We start from the raw sequence: 19,517 nt of genomic DNA on the forward strand, positions 1-19,517 counted from the left end.
AACTCCACAAAGGAAAACGCAGCAATTTCCAAAGCAAGCCTGAGGATGAGGTAATGTTTCACCATATTTTCTCAGCTGGAAATATACAAAAGCTTTAAAGCCAATGGATTTCAACTATACAATCCAAACTTCACACACCCATTAGAACACAATTCCAGATAGCCTCTCATATCAAAAGATAATAGAGTTCGATTGCAGAGACTCATACCATGTTATATTATATATCAGTGCACACAACAGTCTCTCCCTGCAAGCTGACAGTAAGTACATTCATCCCTCACTTCTACCCACTGATACTAAATAAGATAAGTCTACACGTTATTCATTTTCGCTCGCTTAAAAGTCGAACGAGAAGGAAACAAGAGAACAAACACAACTACTGTTGCAACAAAAGAAAATAATAATTTAGTCATGCAACACTACAGGTCTACAACAGTTGATTGAAACTGACAGGATTTAGAGGCCTCAAGGTTCACAAGAAAAGAGTCGTGCCAACCAAAGGGTCCGACCTTTACATGTTGATAAAAATCTTCTCCCCATCAAAAAGTAGGTCCAAAAATTACTTTCTTGAGAGCGCCCAGCAGGATCCCTTGAGGAAACAGCAAAAGAGAATCTTCAAGTAACAGTAGCTGTACAGTTTCTAACCCTAGACTGTCTGGAACTTCAATACAGAGCACCAAAATCAAGCTCCCATGAAGAAAACTTCCAGTCACAAACTCCCAAAATACTAGCATAAGACATGAAGGAAATGTAGGTTTACCAAGAAACTGAAAGAGAAACCCATAATCTTTAACTATAGCTTGACACTACCTGCTGATTAAATAATGCCCAGGTTATTCCTGAACTTCTTTTCTCGTCTTCTTTCTAAACACCAGTAGTTTGTTATCCCCTCTACAAGGGATTGAGGGAATAGAATGCTGACAACTCCGGATCAAAGAACATAATAAAAGATACTGGTTCTTTTTAGATGCTTTATCTCTCTCATAATGACATTAACTGGGCACTGATTCAGATATTACGGCTCCATTACCAGCCCCATGAGCATTGTAACCAGTGACAGGCATGGAACGCTGAGCAAAATCAAGCAACAGCTTACGTTGATGCTCATCAGTATGAGGCAGACTGGCACGTAATAAGTCCACTGGCATTTCCTTGCTTATTGCTTTGGTTGCCTCTGAACAAATAACGGATGCATTTGGAACCTGTAAGAGCAACGATTGCATTATGCCATCATACTTATTCTGACAATACTTCACAAGCAGCCCAAAGAAAGAATCAAAAGATGCCTGCCACAGAGCTCTTATAGACATGCTGTAATCGGTGGAAGCATGATGGTTTGTTAGAAGTTCTGTTGCCTTCTCTAGAACAGATTTTATAATGATGGAAGCCCCATCACCAGCAGAGCTTCCAAGTGGTCGGAGAGGTGGCTGTTCTGATGAACAAACAACAGCAGCAAGGCAAACACTGAGAGCACTCAGGTCCATGCCACGAATGCATGAGGTTACAGTCCTTGCAAGATTAGTTGTGGTTTCAGCTGCACTAGAATCTGCGGACAGACTGCCAAACAAAAACCTCAGATGGCGAAAGACAGCCATGCAAGCAACCCGAGTGAGCTCACTGCCAGGGACCAAAATAGCGAGATAGCTTGAAAGAAGCTTCCGACCCTTAGGGAGAGAGACTAAGCGAAGGAACACAAGGTCATCCTTTGGGTCCAGTCCAACAGAATGTCCAGTTTTACTAGGGCCAAGAGGATCAACTAGTTGCAATGATGCTGCCAGCCCTTCTAGAATGGCCTGCCTTCTCCTTCTCAGTTGGGAGACACTCTCTGGTGGCTGGCTGAACTGCAGCAAACGATCTATATCATCCACATCAAGAAGAAGGCAAAGGCCATCCTCAATAGCAATCCTAGCTGCAAGCATAGGCTCTTGTTCAAGAGGCTTCACGGAAGATTTCTGGTCAAGGATGCCATCACTTGAGGCAGATACTGGTTCAACTTCAAGAAGAGGACGAGGTCTACGAATAGAAGAGAAGGGAAGCCTCCCAAGAGCATCCACCTGAAGATATGGATGTGGCTCATCCTTCGAACGTGGTCGAGAAGCTGCACCCCTGATGACAATTGGGCGGAAATGGTGCTTCACTCTTGAACCTGCAGATTTTTTTGCTAGACAAGCTTGGTGGTAGTAATCATCTACATAGGGGTCACTGCTGTGAGTTGCTGCATGCTGCATCCTCAAAATGCTTTCTATCTCTTCAGCTGACATGTACTTAGCTCTGAACCTTGGCCACCCATTATCAAATTTCCTGTTACCAGTATCAAAACCCTGCTGGGAAAACCCAATGGCCTCTCTTCCCCTATATGTTGGGTTGAATCGCTGGTCTCTCAATTCAGCCATGCCAACCATTGGGTCAACCATGTTCATCATCTGCGGAGGAGAATGATGTGGAGAGAACATCTGGGACTGCACTTGGGCAAAATGTGATAAAGATGGTTGAACTTGGTGCATTCTATGATGTTGTCGTGGTGGGAACATTTGAGGTGGCATTAAACCATTTGAACGAGGCAACTGTTGCTGCCCCAAGTTAGGCAAGAAACTAGAATTATCACTCAATATGGGAGCATGGTTCAACCGGAGGTTCTGCTGTTGATTGTTTACAGATACACCCGCTGAGCCAAATTGAGCCACATTTCCACTATGGTGTTGTCCATGAGCTACTCCAGCCAATTGGAAATTGGGAAAGGGGACAGGACTTGGTGCAGAGAGGGACATTTGAAGCCCAGTATTAACAGGTGAATGATTTATGTGATATGAATTATTTGGTGAAGCTTGGGATGATAGTCCACCAGGTGGAGGGTAGGAAATGTAAGATGACTTTGGTACAGGTATTGGTTCACTAGAATTGACTTGCTGCTGCTTTTCAGGATATGAAGATGCTCTATACAAAGGTCGGGATTCTGCAGAATCAGCTGAAGAAGGATGTGGCTGAGACCACCAACGTTTACCATCCTGGACATTTTCAGCTTCTAATGCATGCTGATCAAGCCAATTCGAAAATTGTGGCTCCTGTGCCCAGTCTGCAGCAGAAGAACCTGAAATGACAAGCACATGTCATCTCTTTATTCCACAAAACTAATCATAACAAGTAGAAATAACATGGTTTTCAATTGACCAAGTAACAAGTCCAAGACACTGAACTAGGCAGGAGCCAGGGTATAACAATATAATGCGGTTGAAATTTTACGAGAACAAGAATGGCTACCTTGATTATTACTCTTTAGGTTTTTCAGTTAATAAAAAGTGAAGGGAGATAATGATTTTGAGGAAGTGGAATGAGCCAAAATCAAGAAAGTTAGATAAGTTTAAGTCAGAGAGAAATTTCCCCAGTTTATTTTCTCCCTCCAAACACTAAATTAAGGGACTTTTAGAAAGTTGTTACTTTTCTTCCCTACTTCTAATCAACCGAACCTTTTGAGAAAGTCCTTAAAAATTGTACAAGAAATTACAGAAGAATATTTCCGAAACATGTACAGAATAGAAAAAATAACAGAATATTTCTGTAACAAAGAAATTTGCTTGGTCCTTTGCTGTAAAGATTGCTTCTGCAATAAAGCAAATGTAGAGTACTCACTCTCTCTAGAAACTGATCCGCTATGACCGATTACTCCTGTGCGCCTTGGTTCATTACCAACTCTGTTCAACTGCAGGAGTTTGAAAAGAAACAAGATCATAATCTCCATAAGCAAAATTTCATAGGTGAACATTGCAAGGAATGTGTCAATTTATACAGTCAAAATATTTGCAGAAAAGACAGAAAAACTCACTTATATAGTAAACAAATTCTCATTCTGCATATTAGAAAAATATGATGAATGTCTTAACAAAATATTATGCCTTTTTATTAATTGTTTCTCTTTGCCAAATTATTGTACAAAATCATGGTTAAAACTAGTAATGAAAATTGCATCATTGGCAGGAGGACATGGACGAGATGGTATGCTTAGTCCAGTAACATAGAGGACAGCAAAAATCAGGTCATGCCTCTATTCTCAATGCACATATGAGCATCTCAACTTACTTAAGAAGCTGAAATATATGATCAAATCAGCAAGTCAAGAAAGAAAACAATGTTAAAGATATCAAGGTAAGATTACCTAAAGGAGGAACACACCTAACGAGCTACAAATGGTTGATCTACTAATAATTGATATTCAAATCTAATGATCGACAACATAAAATGTATCAAGGTCAGACCAACTAATGAAAGAATATGTTCAATGAGCTACAAATAGCCGATATACTAGTGAAGTAGTCATCAATATTCAGGAAAAAAATTATCAGTTTATCAGTGTTAGAAAAGGATGAAGCACCTAGAATGCTACATTATGGAAGTCCAATGATGGTACCAACAAGACCTAACTCACTAATCACTCATGTTCATTAGTTGTTGTAATCTTCAGTTTAAAGTAAGGATTATAGGTTGGCATTATCATAGTTTCTCCAGGTAAGTAATTCCAGTTAATTAAATCACGATTAAACAATAGAAGAAAAAAAAGACAACAACAAAGGAAGACTGTTCAACTGATAGAAACCTGACTCAGGGCTTAAATCAAGATACAATAAGATAAACCTGACTCAGGGCTTAAATCAAGATACGGTAAGATACTACAATGCTTACATATGACATAATACTGATGTGGTGAAACCAAAGGTTTAGACATAATTACTAATGACAAAGGCAAGTAGGCAACAAACCTTCGAGAATGTGCTCGCAAGATCATCAACATCAGATAAAGAGCCTAAACCTTCACCCTGCAAATACAAACATACTTATCACATCTTAGCAAATGGTATATAAACAATGATGATTTTGCTGAAGTGAGATCTGGGTCCATGAACAAATGTATGATCACCCCTTTCTCTCTAGGTGCTACACAGTCTTGCATAATTTTATGTTGGGTGCCATTAATTAGCAAGGTTCCCAGTTTCAGCCAATACCCAATCTATTTCGATCGGGATTGATCGAAATAGGTCAGATCCGACCCGGGGGACCTCCTCTAACCTGGCTCTCTTTCTCCCTTTTCTCTCTTTTTTCTCTTTCACCCCGGCGACTTCAACCTCCAGCAATGTTCTCTAACGAAGATCCGAAGACCTCGACCTCCGGCGACCTCAAATGAGTTTTTTGTTTTTCAATTTCTAATTCCTCTCATTCTCTCTCTCTTTCTTTTCCTATAATAAAGTAGCAATAGGTGCGTGTGGTGAATATGTGAACAATTTTCATTTTTTTTATTTTTCTATCACTTTTTTCTAAATTTTTTTAAAAAAATTATGCATTTTTATATAATATTTAGAATTTTACGTAATCTAAAAATAGTCTAATCCGATACAAAAGGCTGATACGTATTATTTTTCCGGACGGCCAATACCGATCCTGATACTGGAAACCTTGATAAGAAATAAGGGTCTGCCCAGCAGTCAAGTTGAGACACCTCGGCAAGTATCCCTACATAGCATAAAAAAATGAGCGTACCAAAGCCCTAAAGAGACAGCTTCCTTTTGGAGGCAAGGGGATAGGTTTTCCAAATACTGTATTACAAAGGGATTCAAACTTTGGCTCTCCTAGTGGTCTTGTATTCTGTTGGGGTTTCTGGGTCATCTAAGCACACTAATTTATATGAAAAAGTCTTAATTAGTAGGAAACGTATTCCTTTGAAACTAACTTGAAATTTCCTTAGATATTCAAATATCAAATATTGCCATATATATTTCTTTTTCCATTATAATTAGCTTAGAAATACCCAAAAATTCTAATATCATCAGCTATTACTTGCTAAAAAAACATCAACTTGTATATGCAAAATATAAAATGAAAAGTAACGAACTCTCTACTATCCATAAACAGTCCAATTGATGATGCATAAATAAAAATTCTCGCATTATCATCATCTCTAGAAACTATACACTGACATTGGGACTAAAGCAAGATCCTATCTTGAAATTTTTAGTCAACTTGTCCAAGTCCTATAATTCCTACTTCACAATCATGGCACGACAGTAGCAACTAGAAATGGACTTGGTTCAAGCAAAACCATAAAAATATGGCCTTGTTAGGCTACTCAATTGGCAATTGTCTTCATTAACTATTTTTGCCCCGAGAAGCCTATAGAAACTTCCTAAGCCTACAGAAACTTTATAAACATTCTACAGATAAAATGATGTGACATCCTCTTGTCCATTGATAGTTTCTCTTTCTATTTCAAAACCATAATGGTTGATGGACAAGATGATGCCACATGTAAAATGTTTGTAGAGTGTGATTCTAAAGTCTTTGTGGGCATAGCGTATTCTTTGGTCCCATATCGAAATTCCTACAAGGTAGGGAACTTTAGCAACCCCAGCAATTAAGTATTACCGGTTACCATACATTAGGAAGTAAACATGCTGAGCTAGAGCAGGCTTAGGTCAAAATTGTTGAGCTCAAAAAGGTTACCGCTAATTGAAGATGAGGCCCATAACAAGAGCCACATCTAGCAAAGATAGATATCATGCTTTAAGATGTACCTCATGTTTCACTTGCCAGCATAAGAAGTGAAAAGCACAACTGACACTTAACTAGATGACAATATAATAAAAAAATACATGTTAAAGAAAGGTATATAAATTGAGTAATTATTCAGGATACACATAATGATGATATCAATTAAGGGGTCGTTTGGTTTCTTGTATTTAGAAATACACATGCATTAATAAATATATGTTTTTCTAGATGTTGTATCTAGAGAAACAAATGAATTGTTTAATTGCTTGTATTTTATAATGTTGTATTTGTTAAACACATATTTGATTTGTTGTATTTTATAACAATGTATTTGGTAAATAGGTATTTAGTTAGTTGCATTTCATAATACTATTTTGACATTATAATTAAATAAAGTTTTGTGAATCTTTTTTGTCTAAAAACATAGAACACATCACACTCCAAAAATAAGATTGCAAAATAAAGTAGCTATAATTGCTTTGTAGATTTGAAACTCTACTAGTATGAGTTATAAAATAGTTCTCTACTTCTATTCCTACATGAACTATTATATTATCCTACATAGCTTTGTAAAGCAACATCAATATCAAGTGTATTTATTACTCTTCTATCATGGCCATGGACTACGGTTGTGGCCTCGTTCCATCCTTCTGACCAATATTTAGCTAGATACATAACATAGAGGGAAGAAGAGGAAAATCTGTCTTCTTTAAAGGCATCCTCACCATTAACTGTCTTTTGTCAAGTTTTCCTTCCCAGTAATGAGCTGACAAAGAGTCCATTGTGGTGCAGTACATGATCTTGGCTATGATCCTTCTTAGCCAAGTTTTTGAGTAGGGTTTAAGGGTCTTGATAAAGGTTGCAAACTGGGGAAGGAAGGAAAAGCTACAATTTGTTTTACTACTCCATTGTTGCTTTACAACAATTGGGGAGCTGAAATACAAGGATCCTAAACAATGGAGGGAGCTGAGGAAATACATGGATCCTAGCGGCTAAGAAGAAGAAAAATAGAGGGCAAAGAAACATTCCGGCAATGCGGCGACAATGGTAAAGGAGATAAAAGAGGAGAGGAGAGCTGAGTTAGGATTGAGAATGGAAATGAGAGAAGATGAGAGAGATAGTTGGTGTTGGCATTGGGATCTAAATGAGAGAAGAGAGAGATGGGTTAGTTTAGGCTAGATGCAGTTTTTTGGCATCCGTTTGGATCAAATGGGTACTAAAAGACTGTGTCTGAGTTTAACTAGGTTTTAAAAATATAATTTTTCAAATTTGGTGCTTCAAATCAAACAATGATTTTTGGGTTAGACAGTGCCTTTAATGATGTAGCATCTAAAAAAACTCCCAACAAAATAGCCCCTAAGTTCATCAACTATGAAAATATTCTATTAAGTATGAAAAAGTAATGTTGCAGGTGAGAAAATAACCTCTGCTCTGTCCTCAAGATAAGAGAACCGATCTTCTTCATCACCGAGACCAATGGAATCGGCAACATCATCATTGTCATCATCTTCTAACCCCCCTAGCTCAACTTCCTCCAAAACATCCTTACCAAAAAATGCATACTGTGAAGCATCAAAACAAGCATCATCTGCGCAGAAGGCAAAAAAACAAAAATGTTATTCTATAAGATTAGACACCAAAAATTGTAATTCATTGTAATTCCAAGACAAGAAGTTCTGTCATGCAATAGAAAAGCAAGCGACAAACAACTGCAAAAGAAAGATTAACATGGCAAAAATGGATTCAATAAACTGCACAAAGGACCAAAATTAGCTCCATTCAAGTTCTTAAAAGAACTGGAACATATGGTCCAGTCATGCCGCCAATTCGATTACCAGACCAAAATAGACCTCTTCACATATTAGTGATACACCAATTAATTTCTTTACTTCACAACCTAGTAAAATATGAGTATCTTATAATTCGAGACAATTTTTAAGTGGAAAACTCTCAAAAACAATTTCAACCAAAGTCGCAATCTTCAGGATTAAATCCAACCATAAACTCATAAAACCGATGTATCATCTACGAAGCAAACTCTTACTCTGACCTAGATTTTAAAGCAACCAAATCTCTACAATCAATCACCAAAATAAACCAATAAAAATTTCATCCAAGCGAAAAATATTAGACCTTCCCGAAAACCCAATCCAACAGTAAAAATTACATAAAAACCAAAATTTCCTACATAATCAAACAACAACATCAGATCTACAGAACCCCACGACGAAAATTCCCACAAAAAGGTAATGAAGGAAGAGAAATCCCACCTGCTGCACCGCTACCAAGTTGCCCTAGCCCGTTTACGGGGCCAGGGTCTTCCGAAACCCCGCCATCTCCATTGATTCCAGCCATCCCTCCGATACTAAAACCCTAGCTCTCGAAACACCAGAATAGAGAAGAACATAAATCAATACCCTAACCAAAAGACGGCATGAGAAACCCTTGTCCGGTTCTTGCGCTAGGGTTTTTTCGGGAACGCAGATCCGAGAACAAGATCTAAAGAGAAAAGAAGATCCCTCGTTGACGCGATTCCCCCCAAATAAATATCCAAATCTAAGCTAAATCAAGAAAACCCTAAAGAAAATTCTTGAGATTAATCCAAATAGAGAAAGAAGGTTCGAGAAGAGGAGGAGACGAGGAGGAGGAGGAGGAGGGGGAGGGGGAAGGACATCGGCGAAGCGTAGACTTTTTCTATTTATCTACTAACTTAATACTTTATATTTCGTGGAGTTAATTGTAAAATTCCCAAGTATTATTTCTCTGATATTTTTAATCCGTCAGTTCATGTGGAGAGGGATAAGTCGGGATAATGGTGGAATAAGACGCCTAATTCTCGAATAAGAGTAGGGATAAGGTGATAATTATATTTATTGGGGGTGTGCATAGAATAAGGATATTCCTTATATTGAGTGGATTCTTTTCGAATTCGAATACAATATTAATTAATTAATTATAAAGTTCAGTACATAATCCATCAATCTCATCAATTTAGGTAAGGAGGGGAAGGTTAGATTCTTTAAATGAAGTACATCAATTATGAGAAATATGCACATAGATCCTATTCATCTACAGTGAGCAAAATGCACTTTAGCCCCTGACAAAATAAGTGCATGTGGGATGTGGCAATTAATAACGCCACACAGTATGGGCATGACTAATAATCTTCTTGCAGTACAAATAAATATTAATTATTTTTTCTTATAAATTATGAGCAGGTACGATTAATTAAAAATATTTACAGTACATAATTAATAGGTCATATAACTAAGCTAGCCTTTTGTAATAAGTGAGCATCGAACCTGTCGGCCGACCCGATGATTTTATCGTGAGTCAGTAGAACTAGACCACTGTGATCGGCCAAACAATTTAGATGATGCTAATGATTTCAATTCATCATAAAAAGTGTAATTGAGGCTAAGTAAAAGATTTAGATGATTTTGTCTCACAATGCAATCATTTTCTTGTATGCTGAGTCATTAAAGCATACATACAAAAGTGTAACTACCATAGCTTAAAAAGGAGGAGAATAAAGGGAAAACAATAATGAGGTTGGCTGTTGGCATCCTCCCACTTATAATAATTCAAAATTTGAGGGACCATTTCTGCTGTCTGCCTCTGATATGTCCTAGAAGTCCTCAGGTATTGGAATGCCATCTATGGAGGAGAAGATTAGGAGTTATATATATAAACCAAAAGGAGTACAATTGCAAGAGGAAATTAGTAAAGGGAATGATAAGAAAAAGGAAGAATAAAAGTACAGCACTACAGGAGAGAAGACATGGCAATCCCTTTTACTTTCTTTTAGCTTTAATGGTAAAGCTGAGGTCATGAGATGGGAAGAGGAGGTTTGATTCAAGCTATATATATGTTAGTACCAAAAAGAGGAGAACCAGTCGTCTTTTTCTTAATTTCTTGTTAAAAGGCGAGCTTCCATTCAATCAGAAAACAGAAATATATCTTGGTGTACGGCGTTTTCAAATCGCTTTTTAGGTAAAGATCTACGCAATAGATATATAACGCAATTCTCGAAGTTTAACTGCTCATTTAATTTCCTACTCTGGATACAAATTTAAAGAGAGTAGGTCAGTTCCAAAAAGCTCACTGTGTTTATTACAATGCTGGAATTAAGCGGCAGGGTATGATCAGTTTCTACTGCTGCTTAATATCAACTCTTTAACTCTTGATTCTTATTCCGATTCATAAAAGTTATTCGTCGTCTCTCTCTTTCTCTTCTTCTCTTGTATTCATGGTTTCTGATCTGAATCATTCCTTTGATGAACTCCAATGGGTCATCAGAATCCGGCGAATTATCGACGAGGAATTCGAGATTGATGATGCCCAACCCATCACCATCTTTGATGTTCCAAAGCCTCTACTTCATAACAAGCCAGATGCTTACATCCCCCAGCTCATTGCTCTGGGCCCTTACCACCATTGCAGAGAGGAACTCAGAGACATGGAGAGGTACAAAGTTTCTGCGGCCAAGAGAATCCAGAACCAACTTTCTAACATCAAGTTCCAACAACTGGTGGATATATTCATCAATCTAGAGCATCAGATTCGTGCTCACTATCACAGGTAGATAGCTTTATTGCCTTTAACAAACAAACAGGAAATTGGACTAGTTCTCATCTTCAAAGATTTCTAATGCAATCCACTGTTTTATATGATAATTAGTTCACATCCTACTAGCTTAATTCTTTGGATTGAAATGATCAAGCAACTCTAAGCAAGCGTCAAAATTCTTGTTGTAGTATTTGATACTGCATCTATTTCAATCAATCACAGGTACCTAAATTTCAATGGACAGACACTGTCATGGATGATGGCCATTGATGCATCCTTCTTGCTTGAATATCTCCAAATCTACGCTACTACCGACGACAAAAACTTGCGAAGAATAGCCTCCAGAATGTCTCATTTGGTGGATTCGGCACGGAGAACGTCGTCGCAGAACATGCTGCTCCGCGACGTAGTGATGCTCGAGAACCAGATCCCTCTCTTCCTGCTGCAAAAGTTGTTAGAAGTCATCCACTCACAGAATCAAACAAAAGCTGAAGAGATGTTATCCACTATGTTGATTGGATTTTTGAAGGAGGTCTCACCTTTCAACAGGACTAGTAGTCCTCAATCCATCAATGCAACTCAATACTCTCACTTGCTACAACTCCTTTACCATAACATTGTGCCCAAGCTTGAAGAGTCATATGAGACAATTGAAATAGATGACCAGAGTTATAGTCACATGAAACAAGTTCTAAATGAATTGAACGAGTTTGTATTCAATCGGTGCATCGCATTCGCGTCAGTTATCCTCAAATTTGTTCTGAAGATTCCACTGAGAATTATCACAAGTCTTCCAGCATTCTCAATCATCAAACACCCTGTGGAGCAGCTACTCTTCAGCCAAGGAGACCAAAGATCCTCACAGAACAATGCACATCCAAGTAATGACCATAACACACAGCCATTACTAGAGGAAATAGCAGTTCCTTCAGTATCAGAACTATCGAATGCTGGTGTAAAATTCTCTCCAACTTCAGGTGATCTATCTACAATTCAATTCTGCGAAAAAACTGCGACGCTTAATTTACCGGAGATAAGCCTCGACATCAACTCAGAAGTCGTCTTAAGGAATTTGGTCGCGTACGAGGCATCGATCGGGTGTCGATCGTTAAGTTTTTCACGTTACGTTGAGTTCATGAATGGAATTATAGACACTGCAGTGGATGCAGAGATGTTAAGGAAAGCTGGGGTTGTGATGAATCATTTGAAGAGTGATAAAGAGGTAGCTGAGTTATGGAACGGCATGACAAGGTCAGTGAGGCTAACAAGAGTGCCAAGTCTGGATAAAGTTATCGAGGATGTGAACAAGTACTACCATAGTAGGTGGAGAGTGAGAATAGGCAAGTTTATGAAGAGATATATGGCTAGTTCTTGGGATTGTCTAGTGTTATTAGTTGTTGTGGTGGTGTTGCTAGTGATGGGTATGCAGGCATTTTGTGTGGCTTTTGGTTGCATTGCATGGTCTAGGAGGAGGAGAATTAGGCCACAGAATTGATCATTTTATCAAGTATACATAGTGATATTTTTATACTTTTTTATATTTATTGATGAACTAAGCCTACGCATGACTCCGAATAATAATACCGTAAGATGTGAGTAGAAGCGATCAGAGTCATCAGATATACACAATCAATACGTAAGTACACCAAATTCCAATCCATTTCTAATACTTTTGAAAAGAGATTTGGGCTGGTATTTGTAAAATCTGGCCCAAGTTAATTGAACCTAACCCTTGCTATATATATATATATATAATTTATTCATGTGCTTAAATTTTTTAAAGTATGTATATTTTGGTATAATTCAAGACTATTAGGATTAAGCAAGGATTAATTTCTCATAATCAGGATAAGGTGGTCTATAACTTTTCCACCACAGACAATAAACTAGCAGAGAAGCCTACAAACCCTATGATGCATTTTAATGATTACTTAACAACTTGATCCAAAATTAAATTATAAAAACTTTATTCTATCAGACAAATTATTTGGCAAACGTACGACGGCTTCCACAAATTCCAAATAGTAATCCCACATGCAGTGGAATTAGCTGTCGCCCAATCATGGCCAATCCCCTAATAAGACTTCTTAATCATAATTTTATTGATTTCCCATTAGATTATACAACTCGAACATAAGACAACGCACTGGAATTTGGTCCCACATGATGCATCCCAGGCCTACGTACCTACTAGACCTCATTCAATAATATATCATACTAAAATTTTACGAGCTTCATAGGCAATTTGGCTATTAATATCATTAACTTATAAATATATATACATATAATATTAATATGATCTCAAAATCCTTGGGCTAATTATTTTTTTAAATTAGGATTGATATAATAACTCAGTTTTCAAGATCAAAATCAGCTCGACGCCCATGCAAACAAAGTTCTGGATTAGATTTAACTCTCACAAGAGTCGTCGAATGCTGGATTAGACTCGCCCAACGAACACCTACATGATTATAAAAGATTTAACTATATATAAATAAATAATTAAAAATATATAGTTGCTAAAATGACTCAGTAATATGTCCATGAGTTTGGAATGGAGGAGGATGAGGTGGTGACAGTGGATAAGAGGATTTATGGAGAGGATTTGGACAGTAGCAATTAAATGAATGCAAGCAAGTTGGAGTGCAATTTAGACAAATCCGATGATCCTAGACGGCATACATGCAACCCTTCAGACTGCAGTAACAAGTTGGGTGGTGATTTGGATCCGGATTTGGTGGGTCATCCATAGATTTGTCTGATAATTGCATATATTGTTTATATATATATATTAATAAACATATAATACGTATTTAAAAAGAATTGGAAGTTATAATCAAATCTTGCTAGTGGATGGGTCCATTCAACCAGAGATGTCAATTTTGATTGGCTAGATCGACTAAGTTATGATCCACAGGAAGCAAACCCTAATCGAAAGGAGAGAAGAAAGAAATCCTGGAACGTCTAACAGAAAGAACAATATTAGAGGACATAATAAATGAACCCTTGGAGGAGGAGTTGAACGTTAATTTGTTTTATTCCCAACAAAGTTTACCTCAATTTCATTTGCCTCCACGCGCAGTGGAGCCGACGAATTGAAACCCACACCATTGTGGGCCCAATTGAAATAAAAAATAATTTAAACGAATTATTACCTTCTTCTTTTTTAAATTTAAAAAGAAAAATTCACGCATACCATCTTATTTATTTTCATGGCAATATTATTAACATACATACTCCTATCTAGACTTTTTCTAACACACTCGATAGAGATATATTTGATAGTAAAAAATAAATAAAAATAATTAGAAATAAGCAGTAAGGATTGTAGAGAGAGAGGGGGGGGGGGAGGTGAAATGAGCTCGGAAGTGATCTTTTCCTGTAAAGTGAAACGAATCGTCAGACTGCCATCACACCCACGAGGTGGATGTCTACGTTATGGGTCCCACTTTTTTGTCCGCCCTCCATCCTTCACCCATCCATCAATCAAATCAAACACTAAATTATACCCTTCTTCCTCCCCTCTCCTCTCCTCTGTCTACTTAATCCTTAATCCTCGAGTCATTAAAGAGTTAATTATACTTTGACTCTTACAATTATCACTTCACAATCCCTTTCACCTTCTCCTATATGAGAAGCAAATTCGGATAAAATATTGGTATAGAAAATGTTATTAACCTTCATCCGAGTTGCTAATATATATAGATATATATATAGATGGTACTTGTTTTTTACCTCTTCCTATTTCAACCACCAAGCCTTTAATGTCGTCTTTCTCTCTCTTATCTCTATATAATCCATCAATGTACTTCCCTCTTCTTCCTCACCTTTGGCAACCTACAAACCCTACCCCAAATTTATGAGCATCATCTTCTTCTCTCATATCATCGTCTAAGTCATCACTCCTGCTATAAGACCATTCTATCTAACGTAAGACCGAGTATTTCTTCTTCTTCTTCTTCTTCGGCGCGCGCTTTTAGGAGCTGGCTGATGGCAGCGCCGAGCCCGCAGAACTCATCTGACGGCGGCCGGCCGAGCCGGTACGAGTCGCAGAAGCGGCGAGACTGGAACACGTTCGGGCAGTACCTGCGGAACCATCGTCCGCCGCTGGCGCTCGCGCGGTGCAGCGGGGCGCACGTGCTCGAATTCCTTCGCTACCTCGACCAGTTCGGGAAGACGAAGGTGCACGCCGCCGGGTGCCCGTTCTTTGGCCAACCCAACCCCCCCGCCCCTTGCCCCTGCCCGCTCCGCCAGGCGTGGGGTAGCCTCGACGCACTCGTGGGCCGCCTCCGCGCCGCCTTCGAGGAGAACGGTGGAGCGCCGGAGGCCAACCCGTTCGGCGCCCGGGCCGTGAGGCTGTACCTGAGGGAAGTCAGAGACACCCAGGCGAAGGCGAGGGGGATCGCCTACGAGAAGAAGAAGCGCAAGCGCCCCCAACCGCCGCCGCCGCCGACGACGACGATTTCGCAGACGCCACCGCTGAATCACCCGGAAACCGACGTGGCGAGGGATCTTAATGTGGTGGCTGGGGGCGGGCAGGAGTTTTATTTCCACGGGCTTCATCATCATCGTTTCATGGTGGGAGAGGAGGCCGCAGTCGGCGGAGCGGAGGAGATGGTCATGGCGGTTGCGGCGGCGGCGGCTGCGGAGAATTATGGAGGGGGCATGATACCGCTGTCTGTGCTTAATTGAGTAAGTTTGTGATATATTAGTGTAGTGTAGGTGGTGAGAAGAAGAAGAAGAAGAAGAAGGAGGAGGAGGAGGAGGAGGAGAGAGAGAGAGTGTAGTGTTTCTTTGATTTGATATCTAGGGTTTTATCAAACAAGTAATATAATGTATCTCATGTTAATTATGGTAGACTACTTACTTGCTTGTGTTAATTTTGTTAGCATGCATCTTGTCTTTAACTTCTTTTCTCAAATCTCTTCTTCTGGGTGATCTTTAATGCTTTTTATTGCATAAATGTTTACGGATTTGGTTTTGTGTCTGTGGGCATTTTTTTTTATCAGAAGCAAGTGTTTGGAGCTTGTAGTTCTTGAAAGGTGTGAAAGGTTTGTTAGAATTTTTGTGCTTGAAACTTTGTCTAACTAGGGCCATTACTACTGTAACTGGAGTTTAAAAGACTCTCTCTCTCTCTCTCTCTCATCCAGACATGGTGGATCACATGCATGAACAGTTTCTGTGGAAGAAGGGTTTTTATCTCCTCTCTCAAATCTTATTAGATCTCTTTGTGCAAGTTTCAAAGTGATATCTTAATTAGTCTCTTTGACTGCATATATATATAATGGAGCAAAAGTGTCTCAAGCTTGATAGGGGTTTCCCTAGCTACAACTCTATGGAGCTACAAACTCATCTGATCAAATATGACTAGCTAGTCTTCTCCTGCAGCTCCTTGAGCTAATTGGGTTCATCTTAGTTTTCCTTAATTTATGTCATGCATCTCTGAAAATATCGTTGGAATAAACATAAGAAAATGTTCTGCCTTCAAGTTTAGGTCTGATAATTAATTGCTGTTACTGACTCTGAAACGAAGATCAGCTTAAATATTCTCGTCTCATTTGTTTTTAACAGCACTATGAACTCTACTTGTTATAGAAGTGGAAGGCCATAAATTCTCTCATGAAGTTTTTTATTTTTATTGTTGTATTTAAAATCTCTCATAAAGTTGCATGAGATGGCTCATTGTCTTGGAGATGTCAAAGTAGTTGTCTTGAGTTACAAGTACGCCATCAAAACCAGATGAAGTATGTCAAGAGACAGGCAGATGAAAGGTCGAAAATTCCCATGGTGATGTAACAGCCATGAAAGTTTGAGATTTTTAACCTTTTTTCTATTTCTAATTCTTAAAAACTGAGGTCTAAATTTACCTACAAATCATTGATTCTATGATGAATGGATAAGTTTCTCATGCTTCAGCATTTCAGAACTTCTGAATTGATTATTCTATCCCTTCATATTTATTCTTTTTTGTCATTTTTCTTCAATACAAATACACAAGATGCCATATATGGATTATAATATGCTCAGTGAGGAGGTATTTGTGTTGTATGAGCATTAATACTTGAATGAGATCGATTTATAGCTCACATTTGGGAACTTTTTTTTACTTTGATAAAGAAAAACTTTAAGGTTTTTTCTACATACTAGATCTCCATCATCAATTCAATTATGTCATCTAAAAGTTTTTATATACTAAAAATTCCAAATAAAAACCTAGATTTAACAAGTGCATGGATATTGCTTGATGCATTGCCAGTCCTTTCTAAAGTCACTGACATGCCTTAAAGTTTAATTACCCCATTAGATGAAGCATGACCCAATTGGGATCACACATGTGCTTCTTGAAGAACACATGTCAAATCAAATCCAAGAGGTCCAAAAGTTGACTAGGATGGACGTCAATGTGACCACCTAGGGTGGTCCTAATTCCATACCGAAGGACACCAATTATGCCCTGAAGTAGTGGAGATCATGGAGTTAGATACCAAGCTTTCCAATCCCTTTAAAAAAAAATCATTCAGTGGAGTTGGGAACGACATACATAGCTTCTTTTTTTTTCAAAAAAAAAATCAAACTAGTCTCCTAAATATTTGTTTTACAATGTCTAATACAATTCAAACTTAAATAAGAGACTAGGTGTGTCTCAAAATTATTGATCAAATTGGCAATTTTAAAATCTGAATTAGGGACCTCTGTAGAAAATTTAAATTCTCTTAAAAAATTATTAAGTTTTAAAAAAATAACTTTCTATTTAAGAAAAACTTTTTTATTTGTATTTGAAAGTTATTGATTGTATCATCAATTTTTAAGTTTCTAAATAAATTAGGAGTGTAAAATTTTTTTAAAGCAGATTTAAAATAATAATAAAAAAACTCCATGCATATGTATCATATTATATCATATCATGAAGGGAACCCATGTAAAATGAAGTGATTGATGCAAGGAAAGCATTTATTATCGGAATTTTAACTTATCAAAAGGAGCGAGAAAGCTATAGTGTGGAAAGTGTCAACTATTTCCTTGCTGTAGTTTTGTCTGGTTGACCACAACAATCTCTCTCTCTCTCTATCTTCCCCTTTTTCTCCTCCTCTTCCTTTTATTTCTTATTGCTATCACTTTTTATGATGGTGGGCCTGTGATGACTGTACGAACTATTAGTGCCAATTGGTAGGTGAACCTTGGTAGGTCCAACTATATGTCTATATATAAAACCTAGAACTCCTACTTTTAACTTAACCTTAGAAATCTTACTTGGAAGTATTAACTATTAAGATTACTTTTATATCTACAGTTAATTTCATTAGAAAATACAGGAGTGGTATGTTAAATGTGGTACAGTGTGAATAGTATAAAGGCAAAATATAAGATATTTTGATCAATTTCCTTGTCTCTTAATTCTTTTATTAAGTTAGGTTTAATCTTTTGGTCATCTCTGCTATCTGTAATTTGACAAAGTGTATATCATTTATCTTATATTATAGTTGTAGGCTAGAATTAAAGATTGCTCTTCCCTAACTTTTTTTTTGTACCATTAATTCCTATATCTTTTGTCACTTTCTATGACCCATTGCAAGTTAATAGATCTATAGAATCTCATATTATTCCTCAAGGACACCTAAAGTTATCTAATAAGTTAGCTACACTAATAAAATGGTGATAGACCTGAAATTATATACTATGCATAGGTACTTCATACTACTTTTATATAAATTCTAATAATGAAAGACATATATATATGCCCAATTTGCTAGCTTTTATATCTCCTGAAAAGCCCTGTAAGCATACAAATCCATTCATTCAAATAAGATATTATAAGCTCACAAATATGAAAAGGAGGATAGGCTGAAATGACCTCACCATGGGAACAATAAGAAGAAATAAGCACCAAGCCTAGAGAGCATACGAGATTCAAATAAAATAAAACTTGAAAGACAAGCATGATCGTCCAACTAACTATAACTTCATCATGACCATCTTGACTCATTGTAACGATGTTAGCCCCTACAGAAAACTAAAGAGAATATAAATAAAAGAAGATAATGCTCTAATGGCTACCAAAACTACTTTCAATGCTTACAGCCCTATGAAACAAGAGTAGCCACAAAAATCCTATCTCATCATCTATGAAACGGCATCACTCGAACCACCATATTCGCATTAATTTTGACATTCTCCTTACTCTCGAGGGAGAATTCTTTTTTAATAAAATCACAATAACGCCAAGAGGAGATATGAGAGGAGGGTATTCGTCATGCTACTACGCGTTACTGGAACGCTAAGGCTTACTTACGAATAGGCAAACGAGGAGTATGATAGGAAAACGTTGAATTTACCATCAGCTGTAGAGAAGAGAAAGAGAAAATAGAAGCGAAGAAAAAGTGAGTAAAACGACGAAGCCACCACCTATGCAGTGA

General features: G+C 37.7%; 3 protein-coding genes across 3 annotated transcripts; 2 read left to right on the forward strand and 1 right to left on the reverse strand.

Annotated features, from left to right (window-relative positions):
* Positions 1 to 350: 350 nt before the first annotated feature.
* LOC140771670 (protein PAT1 homolog 1-like) lies at positions 351 to 9,219 on the reverse strand. The gene is made up of 5 exons (XM_073113258.1): positions 8,805 to 9,219; positions 7,959 to 8,122; positions 4,752 to 4,808; positions 3,628 to 3,697; positions 351 to 3,088 (listed from the first exon to the last, which is right to left on the reverse strand). Exons 1-5 carry the CDS (start codon positions 8,887 to 8,889, stop codon positions 993 to 995), a joined length of 2,472 nt encoding a protein of 823 aa, XP_072969359.1. The 5' UTR covers positions 8,890 to 9,219; the 3' UTR covers positions 351 to 992.
* A 1,169-nt stretch (positions 9,220 to 10,388) lies between these two features.
* LOC140771602 (putative UPF0481 protein At3g02645) lies at positions 10,389 to 12,598 on the forward strand. Its single transcript, XM_073113160.1, has 2 exons — positions 10,389 to 11,115; positions 11,326 to 12,598. The coding sequence occupies exons 1-2, from the start codon at positions 10,784 to 10,786 to the stop codon at positions 12,596 to 12,598; spliced, it is 1,605 nt and encodes a 534-aa protein (XP_072969261.1). The 5' UTR covers positions 10,389 to 10,783.
* A 2,241-nt stretch (positions 12,599 to 14,839) lies between these two features.
* On the forward strand, positions 14,840 to 16,242 carry LOC140772174 (protein G1-like1). The gene has a single exon (XM_073114102.1). It carries the CDS (start codon positions 15,094 to 15,096, stop codon positions 15,793 to 15,795), a length of 702 nt encoding a protein of 233 aa, XP_072970203.1. The 5' UTR covers positions 14,840 to 15,093; the 3' UTR covers positions 15,796 to 16,242.
* Positions 16,243 to 19,517: the final 3,275 nt, after the last annotated feature.

The sequence above is a fragment of the Typha angustifolia genome, chromosome 12 (assembly GCF_048772165.1).
Source record: "Typha angustifolia cultivar Huaian chromosome 12, ASM4877216v1, whole genome shotgun sequence".
Lineage (NCBI taxonomy): Eukaryota > Viridiplantae > Streptophyta > Magnoliopsida > Poales > Typhaceae > Typha > Typha angustifolia.